The 14996-nt window shown below is 42.2% G+C and overlaps 1 protein-coding gene and 1 long non-coding RNA gene across 6 annotated transcripts in view; one reads left to right on the top strand and one right to left on the bottom strand.

Moving 5' to 3' along the window:
- ralgds (ral guanine nucleotide dissociation stimulator) overlaps positions 1-14996 on the bottom strand; it is a 98307-nt gene that overhangs the window by 60996 nt on the left and 22315 nt on the right. The window contains exon 1 of one of the 4 annotated variants that reach the window (XM_050050212.1): positions 4143-4429. The exons of the other annotated variants lie outside the window; for them this stretch is intronic. Within the exon in view, the coding sequence (XP_049906169.1) occupies positions 4143-4310 (168 nt within the window). The 5' untranslated portion in view covers positions 4311-4429. Of the gene's footprint in view, positions 1-4142; positions 4430-14996 lie in introns of those variants that run through there. 4 annotated transcript variants of the gene reach the window in all.
- LOC126393853 (uncharacterized) lies at positions 4431-13654 on the top strand. 2 transcript variants are annotated; one of them, XR_007570307.1, is made up of 3 exons: positions 4431-4720; positions 9675-9814; positions 9960-11637. It is a non-coding gene; the product is annotated as an uncharacterized LOC126393853 (long non-coding RNA). The 2 variants fall into 2 exon arrangements; XR_007570306.1 differs by lacking the exon at positions 9960-11637 and adding an exon at positions 12419-13654 and having other exon boundaries at positions 4454-4720.

The following is a 14996-nucleotide window of genomic DNA, read 5'->3' as shown; positions in this document are numbered from 1 at the left end:
AAGGCCTGCCGTGAAGAACGCACAAGGAAAAGAGGTAACAAGCAGGATTTCTGTGCTCAGACCTCCTGTGTTCGGCCCAAATCTGGTTCTGCGGTGCAAAAATTTTAGATGTGAAGGTTTCATATTTTCCTTTTAATTATTTAAAGCTGCATGAATCAATATTTTCATATTAGCAATGGATCAAATGACTATGTCTAATGTAATGTAGTGACAAACCCACAGCTTGAAAATATTACTTTCAGGGCTGTTAATGTGTGACAGGCTTCATTTTGCAGACTAAATATATAAAGCTGGGGTAGGGGGGAAAAGGCGGAAAAAGAAAACAGCAGAATTTGAAAATACACCCTCCTCCTGCAGCTCTCCCCTCTCTGTCCTAAGCCCCACCACGACCATATGCACGCACTTCATACAGTAACCCAGTATTTCCCATACATTGATTTATTTCACCTTATTTCACGCAGCATATTAGCCAACCCCTTTCTTGCCCTGCTCTCTTCATCAAATGTGGTTTATCGGACCACATTTGAGATAATAATTAGCAGCTAGCCACCTAACAGTCCCTTCACCTCGCTCCCCGCTGCTGTGGACTGCTTTGCCAGGTGGACAGCAGTAAGCAGCTTGGGAGAGGGACCTTCAGTCAGCAGCTGTAGCAGCTCAAATCCAGCCAGCGCAAACCCCCAAACCCCGGTGTCACAGCGGGCTGGTGGCCAGCAGCAGCACTGGGTCTAACCTGTGTAACAGCAGCAACAGAAAGTTTTGTGATCTGGTGGAGACTCAGGGCTGTCCAGTCCAGTCCCCTACAGCTGAGGTTTGCTCTGACTAGATTCAGGTTGTTGCTGCGGCTGCTGACTGGGGGGTCTGTCTTCAGAGCTGCTGCCCACTCTCCTCCTGGCAAGGTGGTCTGTAGCGGCGGGAAGTGAGGTGGCGGACACACTCTAGCTCTAGCTAATGTTAGCTACAAAAATATGAACTTGAAGTAGCCGCAGCCATGAACCTCTCCGGTTGGCAGAAGGCTAAACTATAAGCAATGTTTTCTCTCTATCTCTGAAACGTTTCACCAATATTGACACGTGTTTTATTTCGTTTACTGTCAGACTCTGTTTTTGATAAGTCCATCTTCTCCTCTATTAAATCAGACTTTCACTGAAGTCACCCACATCTGAATTTAAAGGACAATGAATAGGAACATTCTCTCTGAAATGACCTGTGATTGGCCAAAGTCTCCTGTAATGAGCCCAGTTTTCAAAAGCCTGAAAACAGCCAAGAGGAGGTGCAGAAGGCTAATTTTCTCTGAGACTGCTCAAATTACAATATGCTCAAAGGTTATTATGGGACTTTTGCCCAACAATACAAAAATACATGCCTACCCCCAGCTTTAATTGTGTAGTTAATAAAGTAAAACCTAATTCTAACCACCATATTCAACCTTATTAACAGTTTATAATCATTTATTTTAGACTTATAACCCATATATTGTGTGTTAAAGGTTAAAGAATAAAGGCTCTTTTTAAGTGTTTATCGTCATCTGAGGCATCCATAACTGAATGATAATAGATAAATAAGAACAGAAATTGCAGCCTTAATTATGTGGCCATTAGTTACGTCAACAGAGTGAGACGACAACAAACTTATAGAAAAGCATCGATGCTTAATGTTCAGACAGCATCCTACACTTCCTGTCTGCTCCTTCTACACCTGTGAAGCCCAGAAATCAGCTCATTGAGATGATTGACAGGTGTTGGCGTGACCGACTGAGTGGGAGGACGGATGTACAAATAACACCTTTCGTGAATCCTCAAGAGGAAATCTGGCATACGGTCGCTTTATAAACCCAGACTTAATATCAGTTTTGAAGCCCTTTTTTGAAAATATAGCCCAAAATCACAAATTTGCCTCTGAGACCTTAAAATAAGACCTCAGTCTGAATCGATCCCCTCCTATCTGAGGATCTCTGATTGGACGGCGGCTCACAGGAGGTTCACAGATCTCGAGATGCCAGCAGTGAGTCAGACAAAGCCAGAAATATCACCTGCCGGTTGAATTCTATTTAAAAAAACCCAATTAGACTTTTCAAGAATCCGATGGCCAGGGCGAGTATGATGTGGGCAGAGAAAAGGTTGGCCTCCTGCCCTTCTTGTTTGTCTCCGTCTGACAGCTCCTAACAGGAGCAGACAGCTGAGGTCAAGCCTCTGTGCTGTTTCATGTCGCTGTGAAGTGCAGAACGCTGTAATGATGCTTAATGGGATCAGATCACAGTCAGAGAAGCAGCTATTGTTTCTTCTATTTCCACTGCAGATACGTCACATTATGATGCAGGAGTCTGGTTATTTACCCAAGAACCAAACTGAATGTTGCGTTACTGCTTTTACCTCCTCCTGCTCTTCAGGATAATTTTGTTCTGGAAAAAATTCCTCTAGTAAATCAAAGACCAGTCAGAATTTTATGATCCAGTATCAGAGCTGCTTTTGAGACTTTTAAGACAAGTTAAAGTCTTAAAAAGAAAAATGCAAAAAGTTTTCTGGCTCTCTGAATGCTGACCATTGAAATGACATGGCTTACATATGAGGTCACAGTTTGATACATGCAGAAAACAAATTACAAAGACTGATGAACGCAGCTCTGAACCAGACATCACAAGTGCGAGTTTCTGCCCAAAATTTTTTAGCACTTTGATTCAGCTGTCGCAATAACTGCAATATTGCAAGACCATGCTAATGTCAAGCCACACACAGGGATGGCACGCACCCACTACTACCGCTATGTGTATGTCTTTTCTTTTTTTCATGGGAGTGCCACGTGTTTACACCATGCTACATACACCAGCAGCGTGATGAGGCGCTGAGCACTGTACAATTGCTGTTTTTTTCTGGTAAGCGAGAGTTGAAAAACGTTCAATGAGTGAAGGAGGGGATAGACAAATACCTCAAAGACCAACCTGTACATCGCTGAACTACAACAACAATGGAGGAGAAATAATAACATAACCCACACAGACTGGTGGGTCCATCCTCTCCCTACATGCTTCTGCCTTCCCTTCATCCAGAGCAAGTATTCTAACTTGTGCCGCCATTTTTACTTCCTCAAATATTCTGTATCATAGCAACTATGCAACCAAAGCATCCCAACTGAAACCACAGCCTCCCATGTTGCACCTCATTGCTCTGTGCTCTGCATTTAACAACGAACAAGTAAAACTGTGTCAACTTTGTCATTTAAACAAGCAGCAACACACCCTGATAAAAGCCCAACAATAAAGCTCGCTAGCAGTAAACAGTCTGTCAGCAGTTCGAGAGGTTTAAAATGGATCTGTAAGCCTCCCACATTACCAGATAATCTGGGCTGAATATTGGTACCGACCAAGGGCCCAGACCAGATTTCTCCACCAATTGTCGGGAGGGATGAGTCAGAGATAAATCTGCCAAAAATTCATGTAGTCTCAGTCGGCTTTAGCCAAGTCTCAAGGTGAAATTTTCTGGCTTAAGTCCAACCTGAGTCCATGTCTCAAGCCTGCCAAATAATGTTTGAAATGACGACCTACATCAGTTCTATCTTTAAAAATATATCATCTTCCAGACATGATGATTTTCTTGAATACAGCAACATAAACTTTGGGGACAAAGAGAGGCATATGGCATGCAACAGATCAATGCACACATTGCATTTTCATGGTGTCCATTTTAACCACGAGGCCCCGTGGACACTGGACAGCCCGTACATATGACGGTATTTCCATCAAACTGAATACGTACTGAAGCACTAATTCTGAAAAGACGAGATAAGATAGAAAGAATTTTAAGGAGAAAGAAAAGTGCTTCAAATTAATCACCAACTAGATTTTTATGATGGAAAATAATCTTAATCATATCTGTGCGATCATCTCATCAACCAAATAAATTAAAAGTGGACTTTAGAATTAAATTAGAATTGCAAATTTATCGGCAGATAAATGCTATCCTAACATGGTTTACCAATCAGTATGAGAGCTGAAGCCTGGATCACATCGGTAAGAGTGGGGTGACCTTTTGGTTACAGAAATTTTCACTGACAGTAGAGTCACAAGTTCAGTCCTTATCAACGTGTCCTCAGAGAGACACTAAAGCAGCAGATATATGCCTGAGAATAAAAGAAAACATAAATCCAACCTCTCTGCCTGCTCTCCTGACTGTCCCATAATAATCCTCGCCGTCCCAGTAGACACCTGGCCTGACCAGCACTCCGCAGGTCCACCGCCTCCAGCACAACATCCCGACTTCCCTCAGAGCCACACCAGAAATCTCAGGATCCAAATAATCCCGGAGCAAAAAACCCATCAACGAGCCTCCAGGGCTCCCACTCCCCTCGTCCCAGATTGGCCGAACCCCCTGCCGACGCTCTGCTCATGCATATTGACTTTACCAGCTGTGTCAACAACGCAAGGAACAACACTAGAAAAAATTAACTTATGCTGGGAAAAAGAAAAAAGGTTTCCAGTAGCTCAGCATGTCGGCTTCTCTGTCAAAGGTGAGGTGAAACCTCTTCGAATAGTGCCACAACAGCAGCAGCACTGCATCTCTGTGGTGTTCACACACTTTATAACCCTCAAACAGAAAATGAAAGCCAATGATGAGGCATGGAACTCAAAGGGACTTCCCTGATTAACTGAAGAAGGAAACTACACTCATCCCCAGGCCGTATGCTGAGAGATATTATCAGCAGTCGACCTGCTCCACAGCTTTACCAGGTAACACCTTCTGAAGCATGACTACACCTGACTTATGCAATTAATCATTCATGTTCTGTGCCAAATAAAACTAGTATTTCCGCCTGCATGTCTCTGCAAACCACACAAGTTACGGTTACAGTTCAGGTCTGTGAAAAAATGGATGCTTCACATATATCTTCCCCTGGCAGCACAGAAGATCTATACACAGCACAGTCTCAAGGTTGATATCCAAAATTTAGGGTCACCAGTTTAGTTTCTGTTCCTGATTTATGATGTTGAATAATGTCCAGAAAGGCAGTGTTTTTGCATAACATTATGATGTCACAGTGAAACTGAACTTTGACCATTTGTAAATAAAATGTCATCACTTCATTATTTTATCCTAGTAGACATTTCTGTGAAATTTTGTCATAATTAGCAAATTAATTCTTGAGTTATGGCCCAAAATATGTTTTGTGAGGCCACAGTGACCTTTATCTTTCAAAACCAAATTCCAATCAGTTTATTCCTGAGTCCAAGTGGACGTTTGTGCCAAATATGAAGAAATTACCTAAAGAAGTTCCTAAGATATTGCCTTCACGAGAATGGGATGGACACCCTGAAAACATAATCCTTCCAGCCACGGCTATCGACATTTGTGACAAATTTGAGGAAATGTCTCTCTGACCTTATTGAAATATCGTGTTCATGAGAATGAAACAGAGGCAAGGTCACAGTTACCTTGACCTTTGACCACCAAAATCGAATCAGTTCATCGCAGCAGGCTGAGCAAAGTATTCCAGACATCCCTCTCCCCAGCGACACTTTTCAGCTTCCAAGGCGTTCCCAAGCCAGATGAGATATGTAATCCCTCCAGTGTATTCTGGGTCTACCCTGGGGCCTACCAGTGGAACATGCCCGTACCACCCCTTACGGGAGGCGCCCAGGGGGCATCTCGACCAGATGCCCAAACCACCTCAACTGACCCCTGTCGACACGAAGGAGCAGCGGCTCTACTCCGAGCCCCCAAGCTCTCTACCCTATCTCTATGGCTGAGCCCAGCCACCCCACGGAGGAAGCTCATTTCGGCCACTTGTATCCATGACCTCATTCTTTCGGTCACTACCCAGAACTCATGACCATAGCTGAGGGTCGGGACGTAGATGGACAAGTAAATCGAAAGCTTTACCTTCTGGCTCAGCTCTCTCTTCACCACGAGTCTGACACAGCGTCCGCATCACTGCAGATGCTGCGCCAAACTGCTGATTCATCTCACACTCCACTCTACCTTCACTCATGAACAAGACCTTGAGATACTTGAACTCCCCCGCTTGGGGCAGTAACTCTCTCCCAACCCGGAGGGGGCAATCCACCGTTTTCTGGAACCGTTAGGAGTGCAAAATACTAAGAAATTACTTCATGGCGATCTTGAGACATTTTGATCAAGAGAATGGCACGGACGTAAGCACGGATCGACAATCGGACAACAAAATGCATCCGTCCAGGGCTGTTGCCAGCACAGAGGCACAAAAACAGGTTCCTGCCTGTTTTTGAGGACTGGATGCAGCAACACTGACAGAAGAAACCCAAGGACCAAGACAACTTATTCAAGTGGTTTCAAAGTTGTAGTCCTGTTCTGTTCAATTAGTCACGTCACATATCTACAATCGTAAAAAACAAACCCCACCAGAGCCAAATCTAAAGTGGACCGATGCGCTCCTATTCAGGCGATCTCAGTTTTTATGTTTTGTCCATATAAGCGCTTGATTGACAGTTTTCCTACCAGCCTAAAGGAACTGCACAAACCAAACAAACAAAGCAGAGTGCACATTTGGAGGGGCCATGACAAAATAAATCAATATGAAGGGTTGCAGAGCTTTAAAAAGTTTTGAAACGACTGGCTGAAGTTCAAAAGCCTTCTGGAAAATAGAAGAAAAATCAATAAATAGAATAGAACACGATGCAGGTGAAGAGAAAATTGCTTTGGCTGACTTGAAACAAACAACCCAACCATCACAGGCGAATTTTTATTTTTTCCTCTTATATGCCCAGTTCCTGCTGCACTGGGAAATAAACCCCATGAGAGAGTTTCCCAGTAACGGACAAAGAAAAGAAGAAGCTTCCCATTCACACCCAGTGAAGGCGGTCTGAGCTGCCTCTAACAGCGTCTGGATTTATTCCCTGACATTATTTCAGCCAGCAGAGCCATTCAGGTGCTCCTCTGAGGTCCTGGCATTTAAAAATGCTTTCTCATGTTCACTGGGAGATCACTGGGAGAGGCAGCCTGACAACCGTCGCCTAGGCTGAGGAAGACATTAACCAGCCTCTCTTTGTTTAGAAAATCATACCGTGATAAAGATTACTTTTTTGGATTGTTCCACAACATTAATAAGAATCTGTTTTCAAACCAAGTTTCACCTTTTCATTTTATTCATTTGAATGGCTGTTTGTTGTTTATTTGTGTCTTTCAAGGGAGATGTTTCTGTCAGCAAGTTTTCTTGTTTTAAAGGTGTGCAGGATTTTGGTTAGAAAAAGCAATGTATAGACTCATACTAAAGTAATCCCTCTCTATCATCACCTTTGACCCACTAGAAGTGTGTGGGGGGTTTATTTATCTGCAGAGACTTTGCCTCTCTGTCTGAATTATCAGATTGTTCTTCTTTGTTGTGTTGCGGATATTTCTGGGGCACATGGTGCAGGTGAGGTCAGGAGTTTATATAAAGGTAATGTCCAGGTGCCAGACCATATGCATCCAAGAAAAAGCTACTAGAATTGTGGATACAACACATAGAAAACGCAAATAGAGCGAATGAGAGTGAATCTGATGTCGGCTATTACTTTTACTTCTGTTGTTTAGAAACAGTTACACACAATTCCTGCATAGCATACCTTTACTTATCAATATGAAGCAAATGTTGATCGCACAATGCATTGGCTATACAGTAACGATACCATCAGTGTTTAGATTGGTTATCTTTTAGCTTCACTTTCACAAGTCTTTCTGCCAGGACGTATGATCTAGCGCAAAATAAAACCTCAATTTATGGCACAAAGGAAGTGAATCAACCAAAACAGGAAGAGGGTAATGTTTTGTTTTCTTCTCTAAAATTACCAAAGTCTGTCTAAGTTCTTGGCAGTTACTATCCACAGTAGCAGACATGGCTGACGGTGGGACTAGCTACTAACTCAACGTTAAGAACAGTCATGAGGACAGCCTGCTCTCTGTTGTCAAGGGCCTTTCACCACCACCATCGCCTATACCTGTGCATCTTACTGACGAATACTACAGGCATGAGGTGAAGGAAGAAGAAAACCATGATGAAGTCATTTTTGAAGTGAGGCCAGACATGTTTAAGGCGAGATCCTAAGCTGGCAGTGCTGCTGATGAAGAAGAGATGTAGGGTCATCCCCAAGATGGAGCTGATGCATCCTTATTGTAAGCTTGTGTCAATATTAGAAAGCTTCTCAGTAGACGCAAAATTAATATCGTCCACAGCTGCAGGATGAGTCATCAACTTTCTTTTTGTTTTCCAGGAAGTGACAGACTCTAAACAACTTTAAGAAACCTACAAAACAACTTTTTTTGTCATCGTTGAGAGAGATACTGACGTATAAGTGACGATCAGCATAAGACATATCCCAGCTGGCACCAGACGTCAATATAAAGTCAGAAAGACATTAAGTTTTCGTTGGAATAAAAATCTAACAATGTCAGAATTTCACATTATGTGGATGTTATGATGTTTTGCAGACACTGGGTTCTGTCCTCCATACCTTACGACTAAAAGTTTTCATTCTATGTCAAGAAGACAGTTGCATGAGGTGTTTGGAAGATGTTGGATTGTGGTTGCTTAAGAACACAATTTAAACCCAACAAAACAATGTTATCTGTCGTCAGTATTCTAATTGACGTTGGTATTAGACATCCTGACTGAGCGGCAGCCTCCGGGACTGAAAAATGAAGCCAATGCAGAAGTACAAAAAAACTGCAATTCCTTGAATGGCCACTTGAGGCTGGCTCCAAAAAACAGTTTTGGTCTCTATAGACCGTTTCAAACTGGACAACATAAACATTCTAAATGGGTCCCTTTGTATTTCCTGTTTGAATGTATGTTAATGCAGAAGCTGACAGGGAGTAAACAGGGACCAAAGTTGTTGCCCTAGCAACAGAAAAGCAATGAAACGGTCCATAGCTAATTTTAGCATTCATGACAAGTGTACAGGGGGTGAATTTTTTGTAACTCATTTGTTTACATTTGATTAAGGCTTAAAGTTACGCATTTTTTAGGGCTGAGCCACTTGAGTGACACGCTGTCTGTTGGGGTTGCTAAAGTCTGTGAGTCAGATCCACCCTCTCGCCCAAAAATGGTCACTTCTGGCTCCAAACCAAGATGGCGATGGCTGAACTTGCTGAAACCAGTGGGTGACGTCACGGTAGATACGTTCACTATTATATACAGTTTATGGTCCTGACATTACATTTTGGTCAACTGATACCACAACCATATATCCATATATCGTCTAACGTCCTTGGTAGCCAGCTTGGATTTGATAAAAAATAATGCTACACATGTACTTTGCTTTGAACTTTAACCAGCTTCCTGTGAGTCAAAGAAACAAGAACAGGGAGAAACAATGAGAGACAATAGCGACGCTAAATGTCAAGTAACTAATACCCTCTCCCTCCCTTCCTCCCTGTCCAGCAGCTGTCCCCAGTGTGTTCTGATCTTTCCACATCACCTCCACATCCGCCTGCACACCGGTTCCCAAATCCCCCGTCAGTTCTGCTGTACACATACCTGCCCTTGAGCCTTGTTCCCTGCCAAATATTCTATTGTGCTCTCCAAGCCCCCGGCCCTCTGTCTAGTTATCCTGCCTGCCTTGTTTATTGACCCTTCACTGCCCTTTCTGGACTTTAAGCCCCTTTAGACTTGGTTGCCTGTTGTGACTGTCTGCCTGCAGCTGAACCTTGTTTTTCTGTTCAATGACTCAGATCAGCATCAGATCATCTGTGGAGGCTTCAGGGACCGAGTGGGAGCGAGGAGTGAGGGGACTGACAGTACACTAAAACTGCCTGAGGACAAAAATCTGCATATTGTTGTACTTCAAAACAACATTAAACCTGAACAGCAGGTGAGCGGGAGTGTAATTGTGCAGCAAATTAAAACACGACTGCTCATTCAATCCCTAATAATCGTTGATTGATGCAATAAAATACTTCACTTGTTTGCTGAAAACTGTGTCAGTGTTGACACTCTGATAAAATACTTCCTCACAGCATCGACACTTCACAGAGAACATTATCAACAAGTCTGCAGACGTTCATTCATTTCCTTTAGAGCCGACTGACAGTTTGACAGCCTGACCACTTGGCAGCTGAGAACATTTGGCTGGTGTTAAACTCTTTACCATCGCTGGCTGTCAACGAGCACTCACATCTCTGCACCTTCGTGTTTTCAGACCTGCTTCATAGACAACTGTTGTGTCTGGCAAAGCTCACGGCTTTTAACTTAAAGATATCAGTTTTAAGTCTCTAACAACTGCTGCATTAACTGCATTTTTATATTTCTAACACTTGCCTCTGTTACCACGAGCTGAGTAATAATGTGAACTCATCAAACCCATGCAATGTTCTGACAGGAAATGACAAAGCCAAATAAACAATATCACACCCTGACCTCAGAGTGACATAAGAACAACCATGATATAAATAAGAAACTGTGAATAATTATGTTGATATAAATACCGAGTTCAAGATTATAACAACATTTTATTTTAAGAAGAAAAGTGAGGAGGTTTTGTTTGACATTATACTTCACCAAGAAGTATTTAAAGGCCCCACACTTTGGATAAGGTTAAGGAAATTTAATGGCTTTGGTTAATTATTAATTAATCTATCATGTCTCATACACTGCAGTCTTTTTTCACTATTAAAGTAATCCCACTATTCTTGTCCAAGAACGGCTGCAGGTGCCAAAACATCCCATAAAAACACTGCTTTAGTCACTACAAGCTACGGCTGCCCCCAAATAGTCGACCAAACGTTAGTCGACCAGAAAGGTCATTAGTTGGCAAGATTTCATTGGCTTAGTCGCAGAAAAAAACTCCATTAGGAGCTGCACCTTGTCAAAATAAATCCAAACCTATATGACTGGACCATGTGTGACTTTACTTTACTTTCAGGTTAATTTCCAGGGCTGGTACCTGCGGTTATTCCACAGGCTAGTTAATAACATGTCGGGCAGGAAATCCAAAGTGTGGGATCATTTTGAGAAGGTGAAGGACGAACCCAAGGTGATATGTAAACTCATCTTCATTGGTCGACTACAAACATGACGTATCATCTGAAACATGGAAGTAGCTACATGCCCATTAGCCCACAGCGTCATTAACAGGCGGCTCGCTCAGTGTGTGACGTGCACTTGTAGATAAAATATAGGCCAACCCATTAAACCACAGCAGAAGAAGAGGCTACAACAAGATGGTGTAATTAAAGAGCTCCAGTCTAACATCAAATCAATGGATGGAAACACGACATTTCTGGTTCATGTGTTTTCACAGTCTCCTTGTCGCTTCGCACAGATCTAATGTTTTTGGCTCTTCAGTCGATGTTTAAGTCACATGCTTCATGTACGTCATGACATATTTGCCAAGCCTGTTTCCAGTGCACTTTGTCACATTTTGCCTTTATTGATACATCAGGCCTACTTTTTTTTTTGCTATAATAACTGTTTGTTCTTTTTCTCTTATTTTCAGTGTTTTCACTCATTTATTTTCATAAGCAGGTGGATGGAAGCACACCTGTAGTATCTATACCTGTGTGGGTCCGCAGAACCTTTAACATGCAATTTCAGATATAATGTCCTATGTATTAAACGAGAGCTCCTGTGATTTAGTACGTTTTAGAATAGATTTTAAGATTTTTACTGATTACTTTAAAGGCTCTTCATGGTCTCTCTCCCAGTTACATCTCTGACCTCTTAGTGCCATACACGCCGCTACGTACTCCGAGATCCTCGGGCAGCAGAGGCCTTTTGTCTGTTCCAGAGGCCCGGCTATAAACCAAAGCAGACAGAGCGTTTGCTGTCAGGGCCCCGAGGCTCTGAGGAGATCTGCCCGAGGAAATCAGGTCGGCAGAGGCAGTGATCTCTTTTAAGTCCCTTCTTAAAACAGATTTTTATCGGAGAGCCTTTCCTGACTTTATTTGATTTTCTAATTCACTTAAATTGTCCTTTATTTCCTCAGTTTTTATACACTGAAGTGTTTTCATCAGTTCTTCTAAAAGTTGCTGCTTTCATGTCTTGTCTGTTTTGATTACTGACATGTAAAGCTCTTTGTAACTCCTTAGAAACGTGCTTTATAAATAAAGATCATTATTATTATTAGTAGTAGTAGTATTGCTGCTAGAAAAATACACATTTTTTAGTCCCTAGTACAGGTCTTGCACCATCAAACAGAGCACTACACTCCCCATAATGCACCCAGTAACATCATCTTCCCTGGTAAACACACACTGGCAGTTTGTAACACAGGCTGTGTGTAATAAATTTGTCATCTGTGAGCGCGAGCTGAGATAACCCAGATGACTTCACCATGACTTCATCAGACTTGACAAAGCTCCTCCGCAGCCACAGAGGACTTTATACAAGTGTTTTCACAGCCTGGCAGTTTCTCTTTAATACTGCATAAAACAAATCTTTATGACGACGTGTCCTGACTTTATTTCATTTCACCCAGCCAGACCATAATACAACTGCAGACTGACAGCAGGAGGAACGAGTGACTTCATTTGACCCCAGAAGAAGAATCCAGGCCGCGTGAAACACAATCACCCGAGAGACACCGAGCTGGTGTGAGAACGACAGAGAGAAGCCTCTCATGCTGACAACACAGCAGAGTATCAAACATGGTTCAATATTATTGTTAGAGCACGTTACATACAACGACATCACCTCAGGTGCTCCTCAGAAAACATGAACAACAAGCTAATCAAGTTCACAGGAAGCAACAGGATGTGATTGGGGCTATTATATATCAGGATGTTCTTGGCTCCGCAGCAGCAGATTCATGTTCAGTATTTCCACAGGTGGAGAGTTTCAACTGTCAGACAAAGCTGCGTTCACAAGCTGTATTTCTGATGAAGGACGTCTTTATTTGCAGTCTGTGTAACTGCACATGAACGCACCATCCTGGCCAATCGGTCTGCACTTAAAACTAAAAATCCACACAGACATTTAAAAGGAAGAAATACATCACTAGAATAGAATACAAGACCAAAAGTATGTGGACACCCAAACACAAACTTGAAGGAATAACTTGTTTTTGTGTGTCTAAAATTTCCTCTAACTTGAACAAAAAGGTGTGCAAAACATGAGAAACAGTCCCGAATATGACGTACACTTTTGGACATATAGTGTACTTTTATGTGGACGGCTATAAAATATGTTTTTATGGTACAAACTGCAATTTTTCTGTATTTAAACACTGAATAAAGAGCTGTAAAAACAAACATAGCATGTATAATAAAGATTTGTTTCTGTTTTTTAGTCCAAAATCTAAAAACCATTGTCGCTCAAAGGTGAAGTGTGTGAGATTTAGGGCAGGGGTGTCAAACATACAGCCCGGGGGCCAGAACTGGTCCTCCAAAAGGTCCAATCCAGCCCACTAGATGACTTTGCACACCTAATATTGATGCTAAGAGGTGCCAGGCTTCAGGAGCAGTTTAAACAGTCAGTAGATACCTCATGTAAACTACTGCCTCAGAGGGTTTTCCACCCCGACCAGAAAACAGCTCTCTGAAATAACAATGAATACTTACTATGGTCAGATTTAAAGATATTGAACATTGTGCAAAATATTGTCGACCAGCAGCTTCAGCACAAAACGATCTGTATCAGACTACTATCTTAAAACAATATTTGTGGAGCCCTGCTGCTGAGGCACTGACAGAACTTTAGATTTAAAATGGTTTGTAAGGCTGCGGACGACTTATCCTGCTTCTGCAACAGCTTCTGCTTTAGTGGAAACATTTTGAAATAAGTCACATGCAGTGAAACAGAGTCGTAGACTAACTGAATGTGGAAAAACTGAGACATACTGTTAGATATTTTTCTGAGGATATCACAGGGTGCTCATCATTTGTTTTGCAAATGGATAAACAGTCTCAGAATTAACTTTACAGGACAAAAAAGGGAAAATTTGAAGGGGTTGTTATTTATAGGTCATTGTGCAGTGGTTTTACTAGTCCGGCCATCTTGAGATCAAATTGGGCTGTTTGTGGCCCATGAACTAAAATGAGTCTGACGCCCCTGATTTAGGGGGATTTGGTGGGGACTAGCAGTGAACTGCAGAATGCAACCAGCTAAAACTTTTCCCTAGAATTCCTTCAGTTTCCGATGTTTATGAGGGTCGCACCAAAAACCAAATTTTCTGCAGAGGTCTCTTCCTCTCCACAACAAATAAACCAGGTGATTAAAACCGCTAAAAACACTAAATAAAGTAGTTTCACGGTCCAAATCAGTGTTTCTCCGATGCTGTTTGGCAAGTTGGAGACAGGCCATTAGCCCAGCGCCTGCTAATGTTAGGTCACCTTTTTTCTCTGATAACTTAAGATCCAGATGTTCAGGAGGTTTTTACCAGGAGCTGAATCATCCACAGAGGTCTCTTCCTCTCCAAAACAAAAAGACAAGGTGATTTCAACCAGAAAAAACACTGAGAAATCAGTGAAACTCCGACGCTGCTCGCTGCAGATGTGCTTCTAACTATGGTGGCTGCTTAAAAAATGCAAATGTCCCTCTCTAGATCCAGTGTTTGGTTTGTCTGTTCTGGGCTACTGTAGAAACATGGCGGTGCAACATGACAATCTCCACAGACGAGGACCTGCTCCCTACGTAGATATAAACGGCTCATTCTGAGGTAACAAAAACACAACAAGTCTAAATTTCAAAGGATTATACACTAAAGAAAACATACTTATTATATTCCTTTTCTGCCACTATATCCCCCTAAGTCCCACACACTGGACCTTTAAACAGTTGATAAATATAAAACTGTTCAGTGGGGACATGTGAACAAAAGAAATTATGATATAAAGCTGCAGAAAATATTAATAAACAACCTTCTACCGACAAAGAACTGTAAACAACAAGCACTGCAGTCTCAGATAAAGAGCCTGCGACCCTGCAGGTTTAATATCGGGCTGTGCCCAATTAAAAATGACTCCGCAAATCAACAGTGTTAATCAGATGTTCACCCACATCAGCGGAGGATCTGTCTCGTGTTTTCAGTCTCAGCGTTTATTAACGAGGCGACACAG

This window comes from Epinephelus moara, chromosome 8, assembly GCF_006386435.1.
Source record: "Epinephelus moara isolate mb chromosome 8, YSFRI_EMoa_1.0, whole genome shotgun sequence".
NCBI lineage: Eukaryota > Metazoa > Chordata > Actinopteri > Perciformes > Serranidae > Epinephelus > Epinephelus moara.
Note: the sequence above shows the minus strand (reverse complement) of the source record. Positions and strands in the feature narration are given on the sequence as shown.